This window comes from Drosophila melanogaster, chromosome 3L (genome assembly GCF_000001215.4).
Source record: "Drosophila melanogaster chromosome 3L".
In the NCBI taxonomy this organism is placed as follows: Eukaryota; Metazoa; Arthropoda; class Insecta; order Diptera; family Drosophilidae; genus Drosophila; species Drosophila melanogaster.
In genome coordinates, this window is record NT_037436.4 from 19818169 (window position 1) to 19836465 (window position 18297).

General features: G+C 41.3%; 3 protein-coding genes across 8 annotated transcripts, besides 1 other annotated feature; 2 read left to right on the forward strand and 1 right to left on the reverse strand.

Annotated features, from left to right (window-relative positions):
- The first annotated feature begins 5 nt into the window (after positions 1-5).
- Deaf1 (Deformed epidermal autoregulatory factor-1) lies at positions 6-12518 on the forward strand. Of its 5 annotated transcripts, none has more exons than NM_001275140.1 (4): positions 6-498; positions 1044-1842; positions 10149-10777; positions 10852-12518. In NM_001275140.1, the coding sequence occupies exons 1-4, from the start codon at positions 367-369 to the stop codon at positions 11020-11022; spliced, it is 1731 nt and encodes a 576-aa protein (NP_001262069.1). In that variant the 5' UTR covers positions 6-366; the 3' UTR covers positions 11023-12518. The 5 variants fall into 5 exon arrangements, with proteins under 5 accessions (NP_001262069.1, NP_524169.1, NP_001034033.1 ...); NM_079445.3 differs by having other exon boundaries at positions 10852-11355; NM_001038944.2 differs by having other exon boundaries at positions 1044-1833; positions 10852-11355.
- Positions 2173-9678: a mobile genetic element.
- Positions 12519-12695: 177 nt separating the features above from the next.
- On the reverse strand, positions 12696-16136 carry trc (tricornered). 2 transcript variants are annotated; one of them, NM_001275142.1, is made up of 5 exons: positions 15442-16136; positions 14766-14975; positions 14602-14708; positions 14060-14556; positions 12696-14002 (listed from the first exon to the last, which is right to left on the reverse strand). In NM_001275142.1, the coding sequence occupies exons 1-5, from the start codon at positions 15922-15924 to the stop codon at positions 13908-13910; spliced, it is 1392 nt and encodes a 463-aa protein (NP_001262071.1). In that variant the 5' UTR covers positions 15925-16136; the 3' UTR covers positions 12696-13907. The 2 variants fall into 2 exon arrangements, with proteins under 2 accessions (NP_001262071.1, NP_524170.2); NM_079446.4 differs by having other exon boundaries at positions 13223-14002; positions 14060-14544.
- Positions 16137-16501: 365 nt separating this feature from the next.
- CG32221 (uncharacterized protein) lies at positions 16502-18245 on the forward strand. Its single transcript, NM_168820.3, has 3 exons — positions 16502-17122; positions 17186-17877; positions 17953-18245. Exons 1-3 carry the CDS (start codon positions 16633-16635, stop codon positions 18067-18069), a joined length of 1299 nt encoding a protein of 432 aa, NP_730456.2. The 5' UTR covers positions 16502-16632; the 3' UTR covers positions 18070-18245.
- Positions 18246-18297: the final 52 nt, after the last annotated feature.

Genomic DNA, 18297 nt, shown 5'->3' on the forward strand with positions numbered 1-18297 from the left:
ACGCGCATGACAACTCTAGTTATCATGAGGAAGAAGAGGAGGATATCAACTTTTTTAGTAAATTAGTAAAGTTTAAGCTTAAAAAATGTAAATTGCAATGAACCACCAGCTGTAAATAGGGCAATGCAACTTGAACGCGACCTGCGCGCAATTCGCATGTAAGTCGTGGTGAGCGCTGAAAAAAACGCGGATCGCGGCGGCAGCAACAACAACAACAACAACAGACCGTCCGTCGTCTCGGTAGACGTCGAATAATATACATATATCGCAATAATCCAATTGCAAGTGGTAATCCGATGAACAATTCAAGTGCATTACTATCGTTGGACCGCAGAATAAGTGAAAGTGAACTGGCATAACAATACTATGGAACAGGTTGACTCCTCCACCGAGCTGCACCTGAATAGGAAAGATCTGGCCGCGCTGGCCGAGGATGTTGTGAAAGAAGAGGTGATATTAGAAAGCTCCAGCCATCACCATCATCATCATCACCACCAGGTAAGAAAAAGGAGCAACAAACGGCTGCGTAAGGAGCCCATTTGGTTTTGGATTTTCCATTCGCTTCTCCTTTGGCGGGGTGGTTTTGGTTCCGGACTGTGTGTTTGGTTCAGGTTCTATCTATTGAATCCGAAACCGAATCTGGCTCGAAAACCGCTCCGCTTCGCTCTGCGCAGTTGTGGAAAGTGGGTGGTGGGTGGTTGGGCTAGGTGGCCTGGGGGTGGCGCAACTTGCGCCCTACGGAACGCTCCGTGCGACCCACTGGGCCACAGGCATTCCCCGCTCGCCTTCTCGCCTCCATCCACTCCCAATTTGCCTCCTCCTCCTCGTTTTCCCCCTCCACCCACCGCATTTGTGGCGCACAAATGTTGTGTATACCGATTTTCATTTTTCCCATGCTGTGTTGTTTACTTACATTCGAATTTTCATTCCCGATTCCTGTGCAAATCGCATTGAATTAAATCGCAAACGCCATCAATTGGCCGCTGGACACTCACCCACATACATGTGACGAACGTGGGAATATGTGCGCTATGGTAATGCAGTTGGACACCAAGGTTCGCATGGTCACATCCTCCTCCAACGACAACAGTGGTAGCGGCGGCGCCAGTGGCGGTACAAGCGGAGCGGGCGGAGGAAACGGCGGTGGCGGTGTGGTTTCGGTGCCCGTATCCCTGCCCATCGGTTCGATGATAACCGGCACTACCTTCAATGTGATCACGCCCGACCAGCTGCCCCCTCACTTCAAGCCGATGCTGTGCGTCGACAACAATGGCTACCTGTCCGGCAGCACGGTCAGCATGGGCAACGACCTCAAGACGATCGTCATCCAGCAACAGCAGACGCAACCAGGCGGCGGCGGTGGCGGCGCCAATAATGCGGGCACCAATACGACCGCCACAAATACGATTGGACTGAATCACGATGGCTCCGGGAGCAACAATAGCCACGACAGCCTGGCCACCTTGGAGCACGCCGCGGGCGGAGCGAGTGGCGTCGGCGGTGGCGGCGGCGGAACGGGTGGTGGCTCCTCGGGATGGTCGGAGAACCCGTCAACCCAGCACAATGAGGTCTTCCAGATCCGCTGCAAAACCACCTGCGCCGAGTTATACCGCAGCAAGCTGGGCTCCGGCGGCCGTGGACGCTGTGTGAAGTACAAGGACAAGTGGCATACGCCCAGTGAGTTTGAGCATGTGTGTGGCCGGGGCTCCAGCAAGGATTGGAAGCGTTCGATCAAGTACGGCGGCAAATCGCTGCAGTCCCTCATCGATGAGGGTACGCTCACGCCGCACGCGACCAACTGCAGCTGCACCGTCTGCTGCGACGACGAAGCAGGTGAGTCAGGTGAGACGAACAACAATTACTACACACTCCCCCCTTCTGCATGGCGCACCGAGTTGACCTGGTCATCGGTCCGTCATGGTGTCCCAGGTGCAGGACTCGCGCACAAACCGAATTCATAACACCACAGCTTTAAAAACCCACCTGACTTCTGTTTATCAACAATTTTTTGTTTGCAAACTATAGGGTTTAAACAATTCCAAGTAATTGGAAATTTTACTCAGCAAGGGCTTCTTGGGCAAAAATGTTGCAAGAAATAATATTAAAACTTTCTTATTCTCAAGTGTGTATGTCATATTGTAACCCTATAGAACATCTCATTAAGGAATGAGATGTAATGATGAACTCCAATTAAGAACACAAGTCCGTTTTAAGTTGAAGGCAGCCGTCGGGCTGACATATATTTATTCAATTTCTTCTTTTGATTTTAGAGTAGGCAGAAATGGTTCTGTCAGCTCAACGTCTACAGAGTCTCTCCGATTTTACAGTTTTTTATATATTTGGACTTAGGCTAATCCGCGTAGCTGCGCTGCCGGGTACGCCAGCAGCGGAGCGGCGTTCTTATGTATATCTTATATATCTAGGCTTATCGGGAGAGCGAGATATGTATGTACGTATGTAATATGTATTTGGTCGGCGTGTGAATGCTGACCATGCACTTATACTTTTTGCCTTCGAGTGGGTGATCATGTTACATCCGCCCTGGCCTAACTGCGTGCATAAACATAAACATAAACATAGCAACAAAGTGCTGCCATAAGTTAATATGCTATTTTATTTAATTGTTCTTAATATTGCATAGGCACATACTACATCTCCCTCCTTTTGAAAAATAACGTAACCTAGTGAAGTTATTTTGATTATTAAATGCAAATTATTTTATTTTTATTTTTATTTTGTTTGTGTTTTTGTTTGAACAACAATAGTTGATTTTATAATGCAAAGATAAAAATATACGTAGTGTATGGAAAATTTGTATAAATGATTAAGGAAAATATAAGTTTAAATTCAATCATGAATGAAATTTCTTTAATCTATCTTTATGAACTATTTGTTTTTTGTTTTTATTAGTAAGTAGCGTAATATTGTTATTATCTCCTATGCTTTCTATCTTATAGGGCCCCGTATATTTAAAGTCTAATTTATGACCTACCTCATTTCTTAGTAAAACTTTATCTCCTACTTCTAATTCTATGTCTTTTATTTTTAAGTCATAATTTTCTTTATTTTTTTCTTTGTGTGCTTCAAGAAGTTTTCTTGCTCGAGCATATGCTACCTCTAACCTATATTTACTCTCCTTAGCGTAATCATCTATGTTATATATTGGTTCTATGCTATGTAGTTTATTAAAATGTTTTGGTAAATTACTTGTTCTACCGAAAACTAATTCATATGGACAATAATTATGTACCATAGATTGGGTCGTGTTGAAGCAGTATACGAAATATTGAAGCCATACGTCCCAATCGGTTTTGTCCGTCGATATGTAGGATCGTATATACTCGTTTAAAGTTCTATGACTTCTTTCTACTACTCCAACTGTCTGGTGGTGATGAGCTGTTGATGTTATATTTTTTATTTTCAAATATTTACACAGGTCAGTAATTATTGAATTCTTATACTCTGTTCCCATGTCCGTTATGAACGTCTTCATTGGACCGTACTTTAGAATAAAAGATTCAAATATAGCTTTTGCGACTGTTTTTGCGCTTTTATTTGCTATTGGTATGGCAACTAAGTACTTGGTTAAATCACATATGAGAGTGACTGCGTACTCGTTACCATTTTCTGACTTGGGTAGTGGACCAATTGTGTCCACAACAACTCTATCGAAAGCATGTTCTGGTGTTTCAGTTATCGTCATTGGAGTCTTTGTGTGCTTTGTTGTTTTTGCTTTTTGGCATTTTTGACATTTTCTTACGTACTCTTTTATGTATTTACTCATATTTTTCCAGTAATAATGTCTTTTGACCTTGGCCAAGGTTTTTGTAATGCCTGTATGCCCTCCTTGTATTGGATCATCATGTAATGTAGACAATATAGCTTCTTTTTCTTTTTCATTATTTATTTGGGTCACCGGGTTAAGTAGCGCTACTTTTAAATTCTTTAATATTTTATTGCTCATATTTTTAAATTTATCTATTGAAACGTGTTCAAAGATTTTTTTCCACGGTGCCATTTTGATTTGGCTGATATCATATATACCGGCCTGCAATTCAAGCCTTTGGAGAAATTGATCTAAATCAAGAATTCCATTAGTATAAAGATCACCAACATCATATCTTGCAATAATTTTCTTTCCATGTTTAAATAAACATATCGAGTCATTCAATTGCAATGTCACTACTTTTCGTACCTCGTCATTTGTTATGACTTCGTATACGTTGGGCTCTGAAGCTATTTCTTTGGTTTGCTTTTGCAAATCCAATTGTTCTTTTCCTGCGCAGGATTTTTGTCTACTTTGAAATCTTGTAGTGACTTTTAATATATTTCCAGTTATATCTTTTAGCTCTTTGATGGTTATTCTTGATAACGCATCTGCTACATGATTGTCCTTGCCCTTTAGATACTCTACTGTAAAATTATATTCCTCTAGTTCAAGCCTTATTCTAGTTAATTTAGAGCTGGGGTTCACCATCGAGAATAAATATGTCAATGGTCTATGGTCTGTTTTCACAGTGAAATGTTTTCCGTAAATGTATGGTCTGAAATGTATTATTGCCCAATGAATTGCTGCTAACTCTTGTTCTGTTGTACTCTTATTGCTTTCACCTTTCGTAAAAGCTCTGGATGCATAAGCAACTGGGAGTTGGTGGCCATTATGGTTTTGAGTTAAAACTGCGCCACACGCTTGCTTGCTTGCATCTGTTGTTATGCAAAATTCTTTGCTGAAGTCTGGGTACTGCAAGAGTGTTGGGTTAATTAGCTGAGATTTTAAATGTATGAATGCTTTTTGACATTCATCTGTCCACTCGAATGGAACATTCTTTTTACATAATCTTGTTATGTGCCGCGAATAGTCGGCGAAATTTTTGATAAAACGTCTGTAGTAATTGCAAAATGCTACAAAACGTCTAGCGCTGTCCGCATCATGTGGAACTGGGTAGTTCTGAATGACATCATATTTTTTGTCATCCGGCAAAATTCCTTTGTCTGTGCATTTGTGTCCCAAAAATGTGACTTCATGCATGAAAAATGAACATTTTTCAGGATGTAACTTTAGGTTGTATTCCCTGCATTTACCAAAAACTTCAGTGAGGTTTTTAAGCATATGTTTTTCGGAACAACCTATGACTATTAAGTCATCCATATAAAGGAATGCTTGAGACGGTTCTATTCCGGAGAATGCTATAGTCATCATTCTTTGGAATGAATTAGGCGCTATTTTTAAGCCAAATGGCAATCGCGTGAAACGATATGAGCCATTGCTGGTTGAGAAAGATGTTATATCTCTCGAGCCTTCATCCAGTTCGATTTGATGAAAACCTGACATTAAATCAAGGCAGGAGAAATATTTTGCTCGACCAAGTTGGTCCAAAATATCATCTATTCTCGGTAGTGGAAATTTGTCAGCTAAAAGTTTCTTATTAATTTGGCGATAGTCTATTACTAATCTCCATTTCTTTTTATCAGAATTCGGGCTTGACTTTTTGGGTACTAATAGCAAAGGGCTATTGTACTGTGAAACTGATGGTTCAACTATTTTATCTTTTATTAATTTCTGAACTTGGGCTTGTATTTCTTCCACTTGACTATGAGGACTTCTATAATTTTTCGTGTATACTGGCTCATCATCTTTTAATCTCAACTGTTGTTTATAAAAATTATTAACTGTTATAGGTTCTGATTCTAATGCAAATATATCTATATATTCGCTGCATATATTTTCTAATTGTGATTTAAACAATTCGGGGAAATTTTTCTTTAATTGAGATAAGACAGTTTTATTTCTGTGTTCACTATTTGCCTGAACTACATTGTAGTTCGAAAGTGGCTCATATTTTAGAGTGTCCATATTGACTAATTGGTCGGAATCGGTTGTATTTAAAATTCGGACAAATGTATTACTTGATGTTGCGATTGTATTTGCAACATAAATACCAGTTTGAATTTCCTGGTTTGGAATTAAAATGTTATCATCTTTTGATGATACTATTAATCTTCGGACAACTTGGGATCTTGCTGGTAATAACGTTGTGTTAATACCAGAGCTGTATGCTATGGGAATATATATTGGAAATTTCAAATTGTTTGGTCTAATTATAAACCAATCTTCTTCTTGGTTTAAATCGATTTGGCAATTATATTTTTTTATGAAATCTATTCCGATTATTCCATCACACGGTATTGGAAAGTTTTTATCTACTAAATGAAAATCGTGTGGGATAACGTATTTACCTGTCTGTATCTCAATAAAAGTCTGTCCTCGAGACTGAATTTTCTGTTGGCCTATGCCTTGAATGTTTATTTTATTGGTTATTTGAATATTAGAAAATTTGTCAGAGTTCTCTTTGAGAATAGAGATATCTGCACCTGTATCAAGTAGAAAAACTAGTTTTACGCCTGTTTTGGCATGAATGAATGTAGAAAATATGTTGAGATTATAATTGATGGTGTATACTCTACGATCTTCTTCTACTGAGTACCTAAAGGCTGTTGCGAGTTTCCCTGTTCTTGGATTACTCGTACATTGGCATTGTTTCTGTTGTAGTTGTTCTGACTGTTGTTACGGCCTCTGTTTCCATTATAACGGCCTCTGTTATAGCCATTATAACGGTTATTATTTCCATTATAGCGGTTTTGATAACCGTTATTCTGGTAACCGTTATTTTGGTAACCGTTATTTTGGTAACCGTTATGGTAGTTGCCTCTAATACTATTGTTATTAAAGCCTCTACCGCGGTTACTACCTCTATTGGCATTTCCGTATCCTCTATTGGGTCTGTTACCTCTAAAGTACATCACTTTATTGATGTCACCGGTAACTCTTGTACTCGTTCTTATGTATGCGCTTATCGCTGCATCCATAGTGGTGCAAGTCCCTGCTTCCAGTACTGTTTTGATACTTTCGTGCTCAGCACGATGTATCATGGTTTCAATTGCCTCTTTGGTGCTTAGACCAGTGGCATGTTCTAGAGGTATACCCTCATCGATATAGGAAGCTTCTAAAAGTTTTCTCAGGCTATCAACTTCAGCGGTAAATTGCGTTGCAGTTTTACCTCTCTGCTGAACTGTTGCTAGCTTTGCTTTGACATTACTGGATGTCTCACCGACAACTACTTTCTGCAATTTGTTTATAATTGCTGGAATTGTCGTTTCATTGTCAACTGAGTTCAAAATTGTGCCAACTATTTTTGACTTAATGACCTCAACTGCAATGTCTTCAAATGGTCCCTTAGCTAGGTCTACCAATTTGATTGCCTTAATGAATCTTTGTAAATGGATCTTTTGCCCATCAAATTCTGGCACTGTGCAGGCGACTTCCCTAATGTAAGACCTAATGGCAGCTGCTTCTTCTGCCATGGTTAAGTTATTTTCGGAGTCGGCTGCGTTATTTGTTTTATCGTCGTTTTTCAGCATTAATTTTGCTGGTATAGTTAGATCGTGAAGATCTTCCTCTTTAATGTCTTCCTTGACTATAGTCCTATCTTCCTCGTCAGAGTTAGTGCTGTCTTCATTCAAATTTATTCTTAGTGGGGTGTTTACTATGGTTGGAATTTCTATCTGGAGACTGAATTTATTTTTTATAAATATTAATTTTTCTCTTAATGTCACCAGTAGGTTCAAAGCCTTAGCACACTGTTTGCGTTCCAAATTCTTTCTATTTTGTTGGATCAACTCTCTGATTTCATTATAACTATTTACCAAGACTTGGGCATTCCTATTGATTGTTACAGCTTGTGTTGATCTGTTTTGCGTTAAGCACTTATAGGATTTTCTGAAATTTTCATTTTGATCTTTTATCTGATCAACAAGCTTTTCCCAGTCCATGCTGTGGTATACTCATAACTTCAAATTTATTCATTTGTATATATTTTTTTTTTTTTAATGTAGATAATTTCAATATTACGTTTTATATTTTTTTTTTATTTATTATTTTTTTTTTTCATATAATTTTTCTCATATTTTCATTCATAATTGACTTTATTAAAGATCTTCCTTAAATATTATCTATACCGTTAGCAGTGCTACGGTATCGTTTCTTAAGACACTTGTTATGCAGTTTGTATATTTTTATTAATGCATTGGATACCATAATTAATGCAATTACAATTAGTATTATGGTTATCCAGAACAAGTCTGCATTTTGGACTTCTACTTTATTTATTACATTGGCTGTAGAGTCCACAGTTTTAGTGTCTATTAGACCCATTTTGGGTATACTAATTTTATATTTTGGAGAATAGAATAGAAAATTTCCTTTGTATATACTTTTATTTTCAGTTTTACTTATTTCATTTGTCTCTATAGACATTTATGTTTGGAATTATCTATTTATAAAATCTTTCAATGTTCGCAAGAGTAAAAAAAAAATTGTATTTTACATTGTTGCCTGCCTGATTCTAGCTATGGCTTCACGGGCCATATTGGGTTAACAGGGCATAATAGTATATGCTCCGTTTTACAATATTTCTTACAATTTTTCTTATCTATATATATTTTATATTTACTTTATATTTATATATATTTATTATTATATTCTGCTGTTGATGATGCTCATCAGGTGTCAGCTGGGCGTCGCCGGGGGTGGCACGCTGACACTCCCTCGCTGCTGTCTATTTGTTGGGTGTCAGCTGGGCGTCGCCGGGGGTGGCACGCTGACACTCCCTCGCTGCTGTCTATTTCTTCGCCGCTGAAGACGTCGATGGTCGCTCACAAGTCCCCAGGCAGTGGGGACTCCAGATTCCTTCGCAGCCAGGGGGGCAGGACTTCTTTGGTTTTGTTAATGCTGGTGCTGGTGCTGGACATGCCTGGTATTTTGGAACTTCATTAATTGTGGGTATATTTTTAATATTATCTGAGTGAGTTTTCTCGAGCTTATGGGTCTTTAATTCTTGCTGATATTGCAACAAGTGGTCTAGCTCTGCATGTAGCTTTAGAGCTTTCGACCAAACCGGTGGCGTTTGCTGACCGTATATTAGCCACCTTACGTGGGCTATACGTTTATTCAGCTTAGTTTTCAAACCGCCACGGTGTTTGCCCATACTCAATAGAACTCTACTCACTCAGATTTTTCCTTGGTTTTTGCAGTTCCATTTAATTAGTCCAGTCTTCTTCCAGTCCAGTGTTCCTTTGTTCCTTTGTTTTCACCAGCTTTGGTCAATTCGTCCAGCGTTGGACGACTGTCACGGTCGCCATGTAATGATGAACTCCAATTAAGAACACAAGTCCGTTTTAAGTTGAAGGCAGCCGTCGGGCTGACATATATTTATTCAATTTCTTCTTTTGATTTTAGAGTAGGCAGAAATGGTTCTGTCAGCTCAACGTCTACAGAGTCTCTCCGATTTTACAGTTTTTTATATATTTGGACTTAGGCTAATCCGCGTAGCTGCGCTGCCGGGTACGCCAGCAGCGGAGCGGCGTTCTTATGTATATCTTATATATCTAGGCTTATCGGGAGAGCGAGATATGTATGTACGTATGTAATATGTATTTGGTCGGCGTGTGAATGCTGACCATGCACTTATACTTTTTGCCTTCGAGTGGGTGATCATGTTACATCCGCCCTGGCCTAACTGCGTGCATAAACATAAACATAAACATAGCAACAAAGTGCTGCCATAAGTTAATATGCTATTTTATTTAATTGTTCTTAATATTGCATAGGCACATACTACAGTCAGCTCTCTAAAAGAGGTTTTTGAAATGCAATATTGCATAATAAATATAGATTAATAAGAAAGAGCGTAGTAACTAGCAATAGAAAAAATAGTTAAAAATTTGTTGCGCTTGCTGATATGCAAACATATTGACAGATGTACTCTCGCCGGTTAATTAAAAGCAATTTAAAATTGATTGCTCTTGACAACTAATAATGCTACTTTTTAAGTCATTCGGACAGGACATTCGGTTCTGATGTCATTTTGATTTGATTTTTTATTAGCAACTCATTACTTTGATCGGCCCTAATTCGTAATAGTTTGATAACTAATTAATAACTAAGGAAAGCAAATAGTCCTTTCTACAATAGTTAACTTCTATGTGAAGCCCTTGTTATGTCTTCTCCAGTTGTGCCGAGCCCTATGTGCACCCAACTGCACCCAACTACAACCATTTGTTTAACCCCCTTACACGCTCATCTTGTTTAGCTTCCGGCCCTGTCCGTCTCTTTACACCGTACAAGCGGCGGAAGCGGAATCAAACTGATCTCGATATGGAGTCTGGACCCAAACGCAAGCGTAACACCCATCATAGTAACAACAACAACAGTAACACCAATAACAACAACACGAGCGGGAGCGGCGCCAACAACTGTGTGGATGTAACTGCAGCTGTGGCTGCTGCAACAGCCAGCGTGGTGGACGAGAACAACATGTTCCTGTCGGAAGAGAACATCACGTCCAAGGATGAGCCGTGGGCAGCGCTCAACGACAGCCTGGACACCTCCACCGAGCTGGTCGATCAGTCGCAGATGGGCAACACGTACGAACGGGAAACGTTTGTGGTGAACATCAACGATGGATCCTCCATCGCCGTCCTGGACACCAGCCAGTCGATGAAGAACATCGAGCACGTGTACTGCACCATGGTCAAGGCCACCAATGACTTCAAACGCATGCTTAACGACATGAAGCAGTCCTTCGAGCGTCGCATCGAGGTTCTGCAAAAGGAGCGCGATGCAGCGGTCAGCGCGATGCGTGTCCAAGTGCACGCGGACATCGATGATCCAAATATTTCAGGCTCCCTGCACGGCAACGAGATCATTTCGGCTAAGAAGGTATGTTTTGATACTACAGATAGGGCTAATTATCCAATCGATATCTTACTTATCTTTTTAATATTTTCAAATAGTGCGCCAACTGTAACCGCGAAGCATTGGCCGAGTGCTCACTGTGCCGAAAGACGCCGTACTGCTCGGAGTTCTGCCAGCGGAAGGATTGGAATGCTCACCAGGTGGAGTGCACAAGGAATCCACAAACGACAACGCAGCAGGTCATGCTGTTGATCGACGATCAGTCCTAAGCAACGTAACGAAATGTACATACAAATTTTACTACTAATTAATACGATTATAGGAAGTCGACCCCCCCTCCCCCAAGTCGCTAAAGTCCTTGCAGTTCGGTTCAGGTCAAACACCTGTAGTCCACTCCCACTCCCTTCCCCCTCGACCCCTCTCTTCCCCCAAAGTTCCCATTAGAAGGCCTGCATCCTCTTAGACGTATGTCCTACATTAATGTAATTCTTAACGTACATATAACTATATAAATATATATACATTTTACTATTGAACGTAGGGCAAGCCAGCAAAGAAAAAAAAAATAACAAAAAACAAGCGAAACGAAAGTAAAATTAATTAAAAAAAGAGAAAATGTAGCAAGCGAAAATCAAAGCAAGTGCAAAGGCGTAGAGAATTAAGCTACGATATGAAAGTAAAAAGTGAAGAAAAACTAAACCGATTACTTGTAATTCAATTTAAATTAAATTAAATTAATTAATAATAGTTGCAAGCGCATAGCATAACTAACGAGAGACCCCAAGCATCCAGCCACCCCGCTCCCCGCACCCTACCCCATTCAAAAACACACAATCGACAGTGAAAAACAACTAGATAAAACCTAAGCGATTATAAAAAATTTCTGAAATTACCATACATATTCGTCGATGTATACACTTTTCATTAGACTGTAAGCGCATAGTTAAACTTTTAACATTATACCATTATAATTTTATGGATACTACTGCCCGTTACAAGCATCCAATAAAGATTTCAAACAAACAAGCTAAATAAATCCACAGTACGAAGTAAACGCAATCCGAATTCCAATTTCAATTCAAATTTCAATTACAAACATACATACATATGCATATATGCCCGCACAGTAATCGAACCGTAATGTAAACAAACATATAGCTGAAAATGGAAAATTGAAAATGGACAACTTACAGTTTGTTTGTTAGCTGTGTGTAAATGTGTCTCGTAGGGTTTTCCCCGTTCTCCCGTTTGTAAAGTTTTGCCTACGCCCCCCTCAGCTGATGTAACAATTCTTATAGTCTGTAGTCTCCATATGCTAATACATTTATATATGTAGTATATATAATAAACGACTAGCTATATATTCCGATTCACGCACACACGCGCCACGTACACAGCGAGAAACCACGATCGACACACATACACACATTAAATCGCAGATGGAAAACAAGTTACTTTCGATTTTCGAGCCTAACCGCCTGACCAATTCAATTTGAAATCTTTATTTTCATGTCTGTAATGGTTTCGGATGTTGCACTCAATTAAAGCCAAGCCACATTGTTCTGATACAGATACAGAAACTGCAGAACTGCAGAAAATGAAATCAACGCCCTCTCATCAACACACAAAACACAAATCAAAAATCGAACGCGAGTGCAGATAGGGAAATATCGAGAGAAGTGCAGATGAAAAGATCGACAAAATATATACATACATTTAAATGTACAAAGCCTAGCATTTGTGTCGTGTTACTTTTTGGTTTCCTCATGCTTACTTATTTCGAAAATACAATACAATACCATTTAGGTTAAAGATGAAGGTTCGTCGTATCCATACCCATTCACATGTTGTTACACTACGGGAAACTCAAAAGCTTAAGGTTTCTTTGAGATAGGTTTCATGATTCAAGTGGAAATAGGGAGATGATTCCAAGGTTGATGTCCACGGTGTATGATTTCATGAACCACATCCACCTCATAGAATGCTTCAAGGATGCTAGCACTCCTGTAAGTAATGCACTGATTGCCCAGATCGAGTCGAATTCAAGTAAAAAGCATGTATTTGTTAGTTATTATGCACATGTTTCATTTATTATTGCATTTCATGTTGCTGTGTGTGTAGCATTATTATCGAATTATCAGTATGCTTACTATTATTGTATTCTATTACCAAAAATAATTTCTTAAAACTTGTTTACTCGTTTAATTTATTTATAGGTATATTATCAATTATTTTAAGTTTGCATTCTGCAACTGCTCGGCGTTGAGTGTTTGCTATGTAATTGGATTTATACTTGCCAGCGGTAACTCGGTAACTTTTTCAATAATTCACTTTTGCTCAAACTACAATTACTTGGAACTAAAAACTCCAGCGGGAAGTAGAATGTTTTTAAATCTATATTCGTGTCCGTGGGCGCGGGTTGTGGTGGGGTGGGATGGGGCAGGTGTACATAGAACGAAACCGATATTTAAACATACTTTTATTTATTCTGCTGTCTAGATTAGCTTTTGTTGCTATTGGCATTAGTAACTAATTTGTGTGATAGATTTTCGGATTCGGTTTTGTGTGTGGGGTTCACTATGTATTAAGACTTTGTTTCATTACAAGTTGATACAAAACATATACGTACAATTAACGTGCCTAAAAGTTATAACATTTTTAATTTGCTAAATAATAAATTTATGGGTATTTCGCTGCTGCCCAATAAGTAAACAATATATATATATATAAAGAATTGCCGAATGGGTCCCTAATATGGGGAACTGGTTTACAAACACAACGTTTAAACGATTAAGATCGGGATTAGGGATTGAACAAAGCCAATGGAAGGACATTTGAGGATTAGTATAGCGTTTAACCTAGCCCGAGGCGCGGGCGACGCTCTAAGACTTTTTTACATACAATACATCGTTTGTTCGCGTTATCATATTCTTCTCTTGTTTGGAATCACAAATGTTAGCTAGTATTTAAATACACATGTAGGTAAGACATTCAAAAAGGAAAATCGGGGATTTCGTTTAGCGTGGAGAATGCTCTTGGTGGTGATGGTGTTAGAGAGACGACGGCTGTGGTGGTGATAAAATGGGTGGCAAAGTGCGGCAACCTTCAAGCTGCTACTGCTACTGCTCCTGCTCCAGTTCCTGCTCTGCTGGATTCACTCCAAATTTCGCACCTCGAATCGTTTGTACGTGTAGTTGATAAAGACCCAGTCCTTCGCAATCTCACCGCCCTGCGGTATGGGCGCCGATGCTGCAATGGATGCACGTTAGTCTGTGTGCTCGTCCCTTTGCTTAAAAATATACTTACGTATCTCCAGCGACACATCGGGAAACTCGTCGAAGTTGGACGTATCGTCGATTGAGCGCACCTCAACGGGTATGGCCGCGGGACGCTCACGTATGTGCTCCCAGTCAACTCCCCGGAAGAACGGCACGGACTTCAGATCCTCCAGACCGCGCTGGGAACCCAGCCGGCGATCGGCCTCGCAGCAGAAGTTGATGATCGTCTCCTTGGCCTCCTCCGATATGGGGATCTCTGGGGGAAATATCAGCGTCTCGCGCCAGTTCATCACCTTGCGGTAGGTGTCCTGGGGATTGTCCGAGCAGAATGGAGGATAGCCCATCAGCATTTCGTACATGATGACTCCCAGGGACCACCAGTCGCAGGCGGGTCCGTAGCCAGTCTGCAGAAATACTTCGGGTGCAATATAGTCCGGCGTTCCCACGGTGCTGTAGGCGAGGGCGCGTCGATTTCGCTTCCACGACTCGGCACGTCGCTTGGAGTCCATCGGACTGCAGGACAAGCTAGTTTATTTAATAAATACAAGCTTAGATTCTTTCACATCTTACCTGGCGCACGTGCCTATAAAATCGGATGGTTTCGCCTGCGACAAGTCCCGATAAAAGTCTGTTCGATGCGACTTCTTTAAGCCAGTGCACAGTCCGAAGTCGGAGAGCTAAAATAATAATAGAGTTTTTAGTGGGCTCATCTCAATTATCTGGATTCCACTTACCTTCAGATGCCCTCGCGCGTCCAGCAGCAAGTTATCGGGCTTGATATCCCTGTGTATGAAACCGAGTTTGTGAATAGAATCGATCGCCAATGCCGTCTCACTGATATAGAACTGTGTGCCCTCCTCGGATAGCGTGTCCTTCTTCATCAAAAGCGTCATCATATCACCACCAGGCAAGAACTCCATTATCAAATATAAATTGACGGGATCCTGTGGAAAGATATTTCAAAAACATTCTCACATTATTACTGAGTAAGAAAATACTTATATATGAATGCAATTGTATTTACATTCATTGTACAATAATTGTAATATGCAAAAATATCTTATTAAACAAATATTTAACGTCAGAGAAATGGCGATTCAGTGTAGGCTGGTTCGCCTGTGTCAAGAACTTTCACCGAGAAGAAGTTGACAAAAGAGAATCGAGAAAAAAACAACAAAGGCGGCCCACGCAGAGAATGAGAGAGGAAGCGAGAGAGCAAGAGAGACGTGACCATATGATTGGCAAAGGCGCTTTTGGCATTTGCCGTTGTATTGGTTTATTGATTTTTTTGTCCGTGTTTTAACACAATTCTTTTGTTATGTGCGCTGCCGCCCGCTCCTTCACCCCATCACCCTTTCTCCCACCCACCCTATATCATTGTTTTTGTTGTAGCTGGCGCTCGTCACTCACCTGGAAACTGTAGTACATCTTCACCACCCACTGATGATCGGCCTCGACCAGGACATCGCGCTCGGCTCGTACGTGTGCCACCTGCTCCTTTTCCAGCATGTCCGCTTTGCGCAGCACCTTCATGGCGTACACATGTCCCGTGTCCTTTTTCTGCACCAAACGCACTTCACCGAACGCGCCGCGTCCGATGACTTTGAGGGCCTCAAAGTCCTCCACACCGAGGCGCAATCGCTTCAGCCGGAGATACTCCGTCTCCTTCTGGGCATGCTGCAGACGCTTCTCCTGGCGCTGCGCCTCCGACAAGCTCTCGTCCTTCAGCTGAGCCTCCAGCTTTGCGAGGCGCTGCTTTCGCTCGCCATACTGCGTCACCAGGTTGCTGTAGTAGTTCTCCAACGTCACCTTGGCCTTGGTGGCCTTGTCCAGTGTGTGGTCGCTGAATCTGATCGAGGCACCGTCCGCGTCCTGCGTTCTGCTGCTCATCATCTAAGCTGGGGTTTTTGTCCTGGTCACCTCGGTCCTATTTGGGGCTTGTGTGTGTGCTCCCTGCGATGTCGGTGCGTGTGCGTGTGTGTGGTGAGGAGTTATGCACTTGCCAATGCACACACACTGCTTTCTTCGCCCGTTTCTTGCCTTTTTCCTCGGTAATTTGTTGAAATTCCTCCCTCTGCTGCTTCTTCTTCAAGAGCCATTCGCATTTTGCATCCCCAACAAAGCAAAGTTGGCTGCGATCCAGTGGGGCTATCGATAGCTAATCGATTGATTTTAGAACTTTAGTGCTTTTGGCTCGCAGATAGTCATGACAATTAAGCTTTCACCGACAATTGTATAAAATTTATGTACTGAAATTACGTTACTTATTACTTACATTGATTTTTTTAATTAAAATTGATTAAATTTAAATTTATTTAAATTTACTTTAAGGTCATGTTATTATTTACTGTAATTCTATTAAGAAACAAAGCTTAAACAATAGTTAAAATATCTTAGCTTTAACCTTTTAGCTTGAATCTTGCCAAAAGACTCTTACTTCGAAAATTGTCATCACTGCCACCAGTCCAATTAGTAAATAAATAGAACTTACCGACTTGGGATAAATTTTTCCATGTCAGGCGTACATAAACCAGTTGCCTTTGCTAATCTGGCCATTTGGCGCCTGTGACGGTCCCGCGCAATGAGCATAGTCAGCTAATAATGGCCCGCATCACCAGTATTCTGGACTTGGACCCCAGTTCTCTGTTGTTCATCTTCAAGCTTCTAAGCTTGGAGGACCAGTTGCACTTGGCGCGATGCTGTCGCATTTTTAGGGATGCCTTTCTTCGCCTGCATCGCCATGATTTCCAGGATGTTGTTGACAAGGATATGAGTATAAGGACTCTGGAGGATTGGCGCACCTTTCTGTGGCTCTGTGGCAGTCGCATCGGTACACTGGAATCCCACTTTGACGATGATCACCCGCTGCAGCTGCTCCCGATGATCAGCAGACACTGCTACCGACTGAAGTCCATCTCTATATACAATGCAACAGTGGCACGGGCGCAACCGTATTTATTGAGGATGAGCTCCCTGGAAAAGGTGCACGTGCGTAACTACAAGAGCACCAGCAAGGATCTAATAAAAGCCATTGGGATACACCTTCCGCGGGTCAACAGTCTGAGCCTGGAGAGCTTTGAACGCAAGGAGTGTAAGAACTATTTAATGTTCACCTTATCACAACAATATTATTTAATTGCTTCTCCCTTCACAGTACAAGAAGTACGTCAGTTTAGCGAGATGCTGGAACTTGGCTTGTACGACGACGTGACCGCCTCGGAATTCGCAACAATTGTGAAACCCATGAGGAAGCTGCGATGCCTTCAGCTGCGCAACGCCAAACGCTTTCTGACTACCAGCAATCTCAGGATGCTGGCCACCAACTGCCGCCACCTGGAGAAGCTGACGTTCAATGACTGCGACGCCGATCTGTTGGTCCTGCCGCAGTTTGTAAACCTCAAGTACCTGCAATTATACTGCTCGGAGGATATGAAAACGCGCCTGTTCAAGGCACTGGCCAAAAGCCAGTGCTCCATTCAGTTGGAATACCTCATCCTGCACCGCAAACGCTGGATTGACGAGGAGCAGGCGCAGTACATCAGTGCTTTGAAGTGTCTCCGGTGGCTGGTCTGCAAGCCTCGTGACGATCTGTGTGTTCACCACTTGGCGAAGTTGAGTCGATTAGAGTGCCTTTCCATACAGTCCGCTCGTGAGATTGGAGAAACGCAGCTCTCCCTTTTGGTGGCCAACAATGAGCGCCTTCGGTATCTGAACATTTGCTATTGCCTGGGCATCACAGACGCCTTCGTCTTGGACACGCTGGCCAGCTTATCGAAACGCTCAGCTCATCAAACCCTAGAGCTATTTGCCGCGGCCACTGACATTAGGCATGACATCATGGAACGGGTGAGTAATATTTAAAGCACATACATATATTCGAAAGTCCTTATGTTAATGTGACACTTTGTGCTTCGTTTGCAGCTACCGCACGAATTTCCCCTGAAAATGCTCTGTTTGAACTTCGAGTGCAGCGATGGAATGACAAGCGGCGGACACTTTTATGCCGATGAGCCGGAATTCGATCGCCAAGCCTTGTGAGGCCTTATTCGTTTAACAACGAATGTTTCTTCAATCATTACCAAAAATACAACGTAAATTATTTAATATTTATACGCAGCTTTATTCGTGATCTTACCACTTTGAGTGGTATTTCTTTTGTTAGTGCACAACGATGTAACTTTTTCACTGCATAATTAAAAAATTACGTCATATTTAAAGTACTGTATCAGGTTGATTGGGGATGTGTGGCTGAACATGATAAGATTA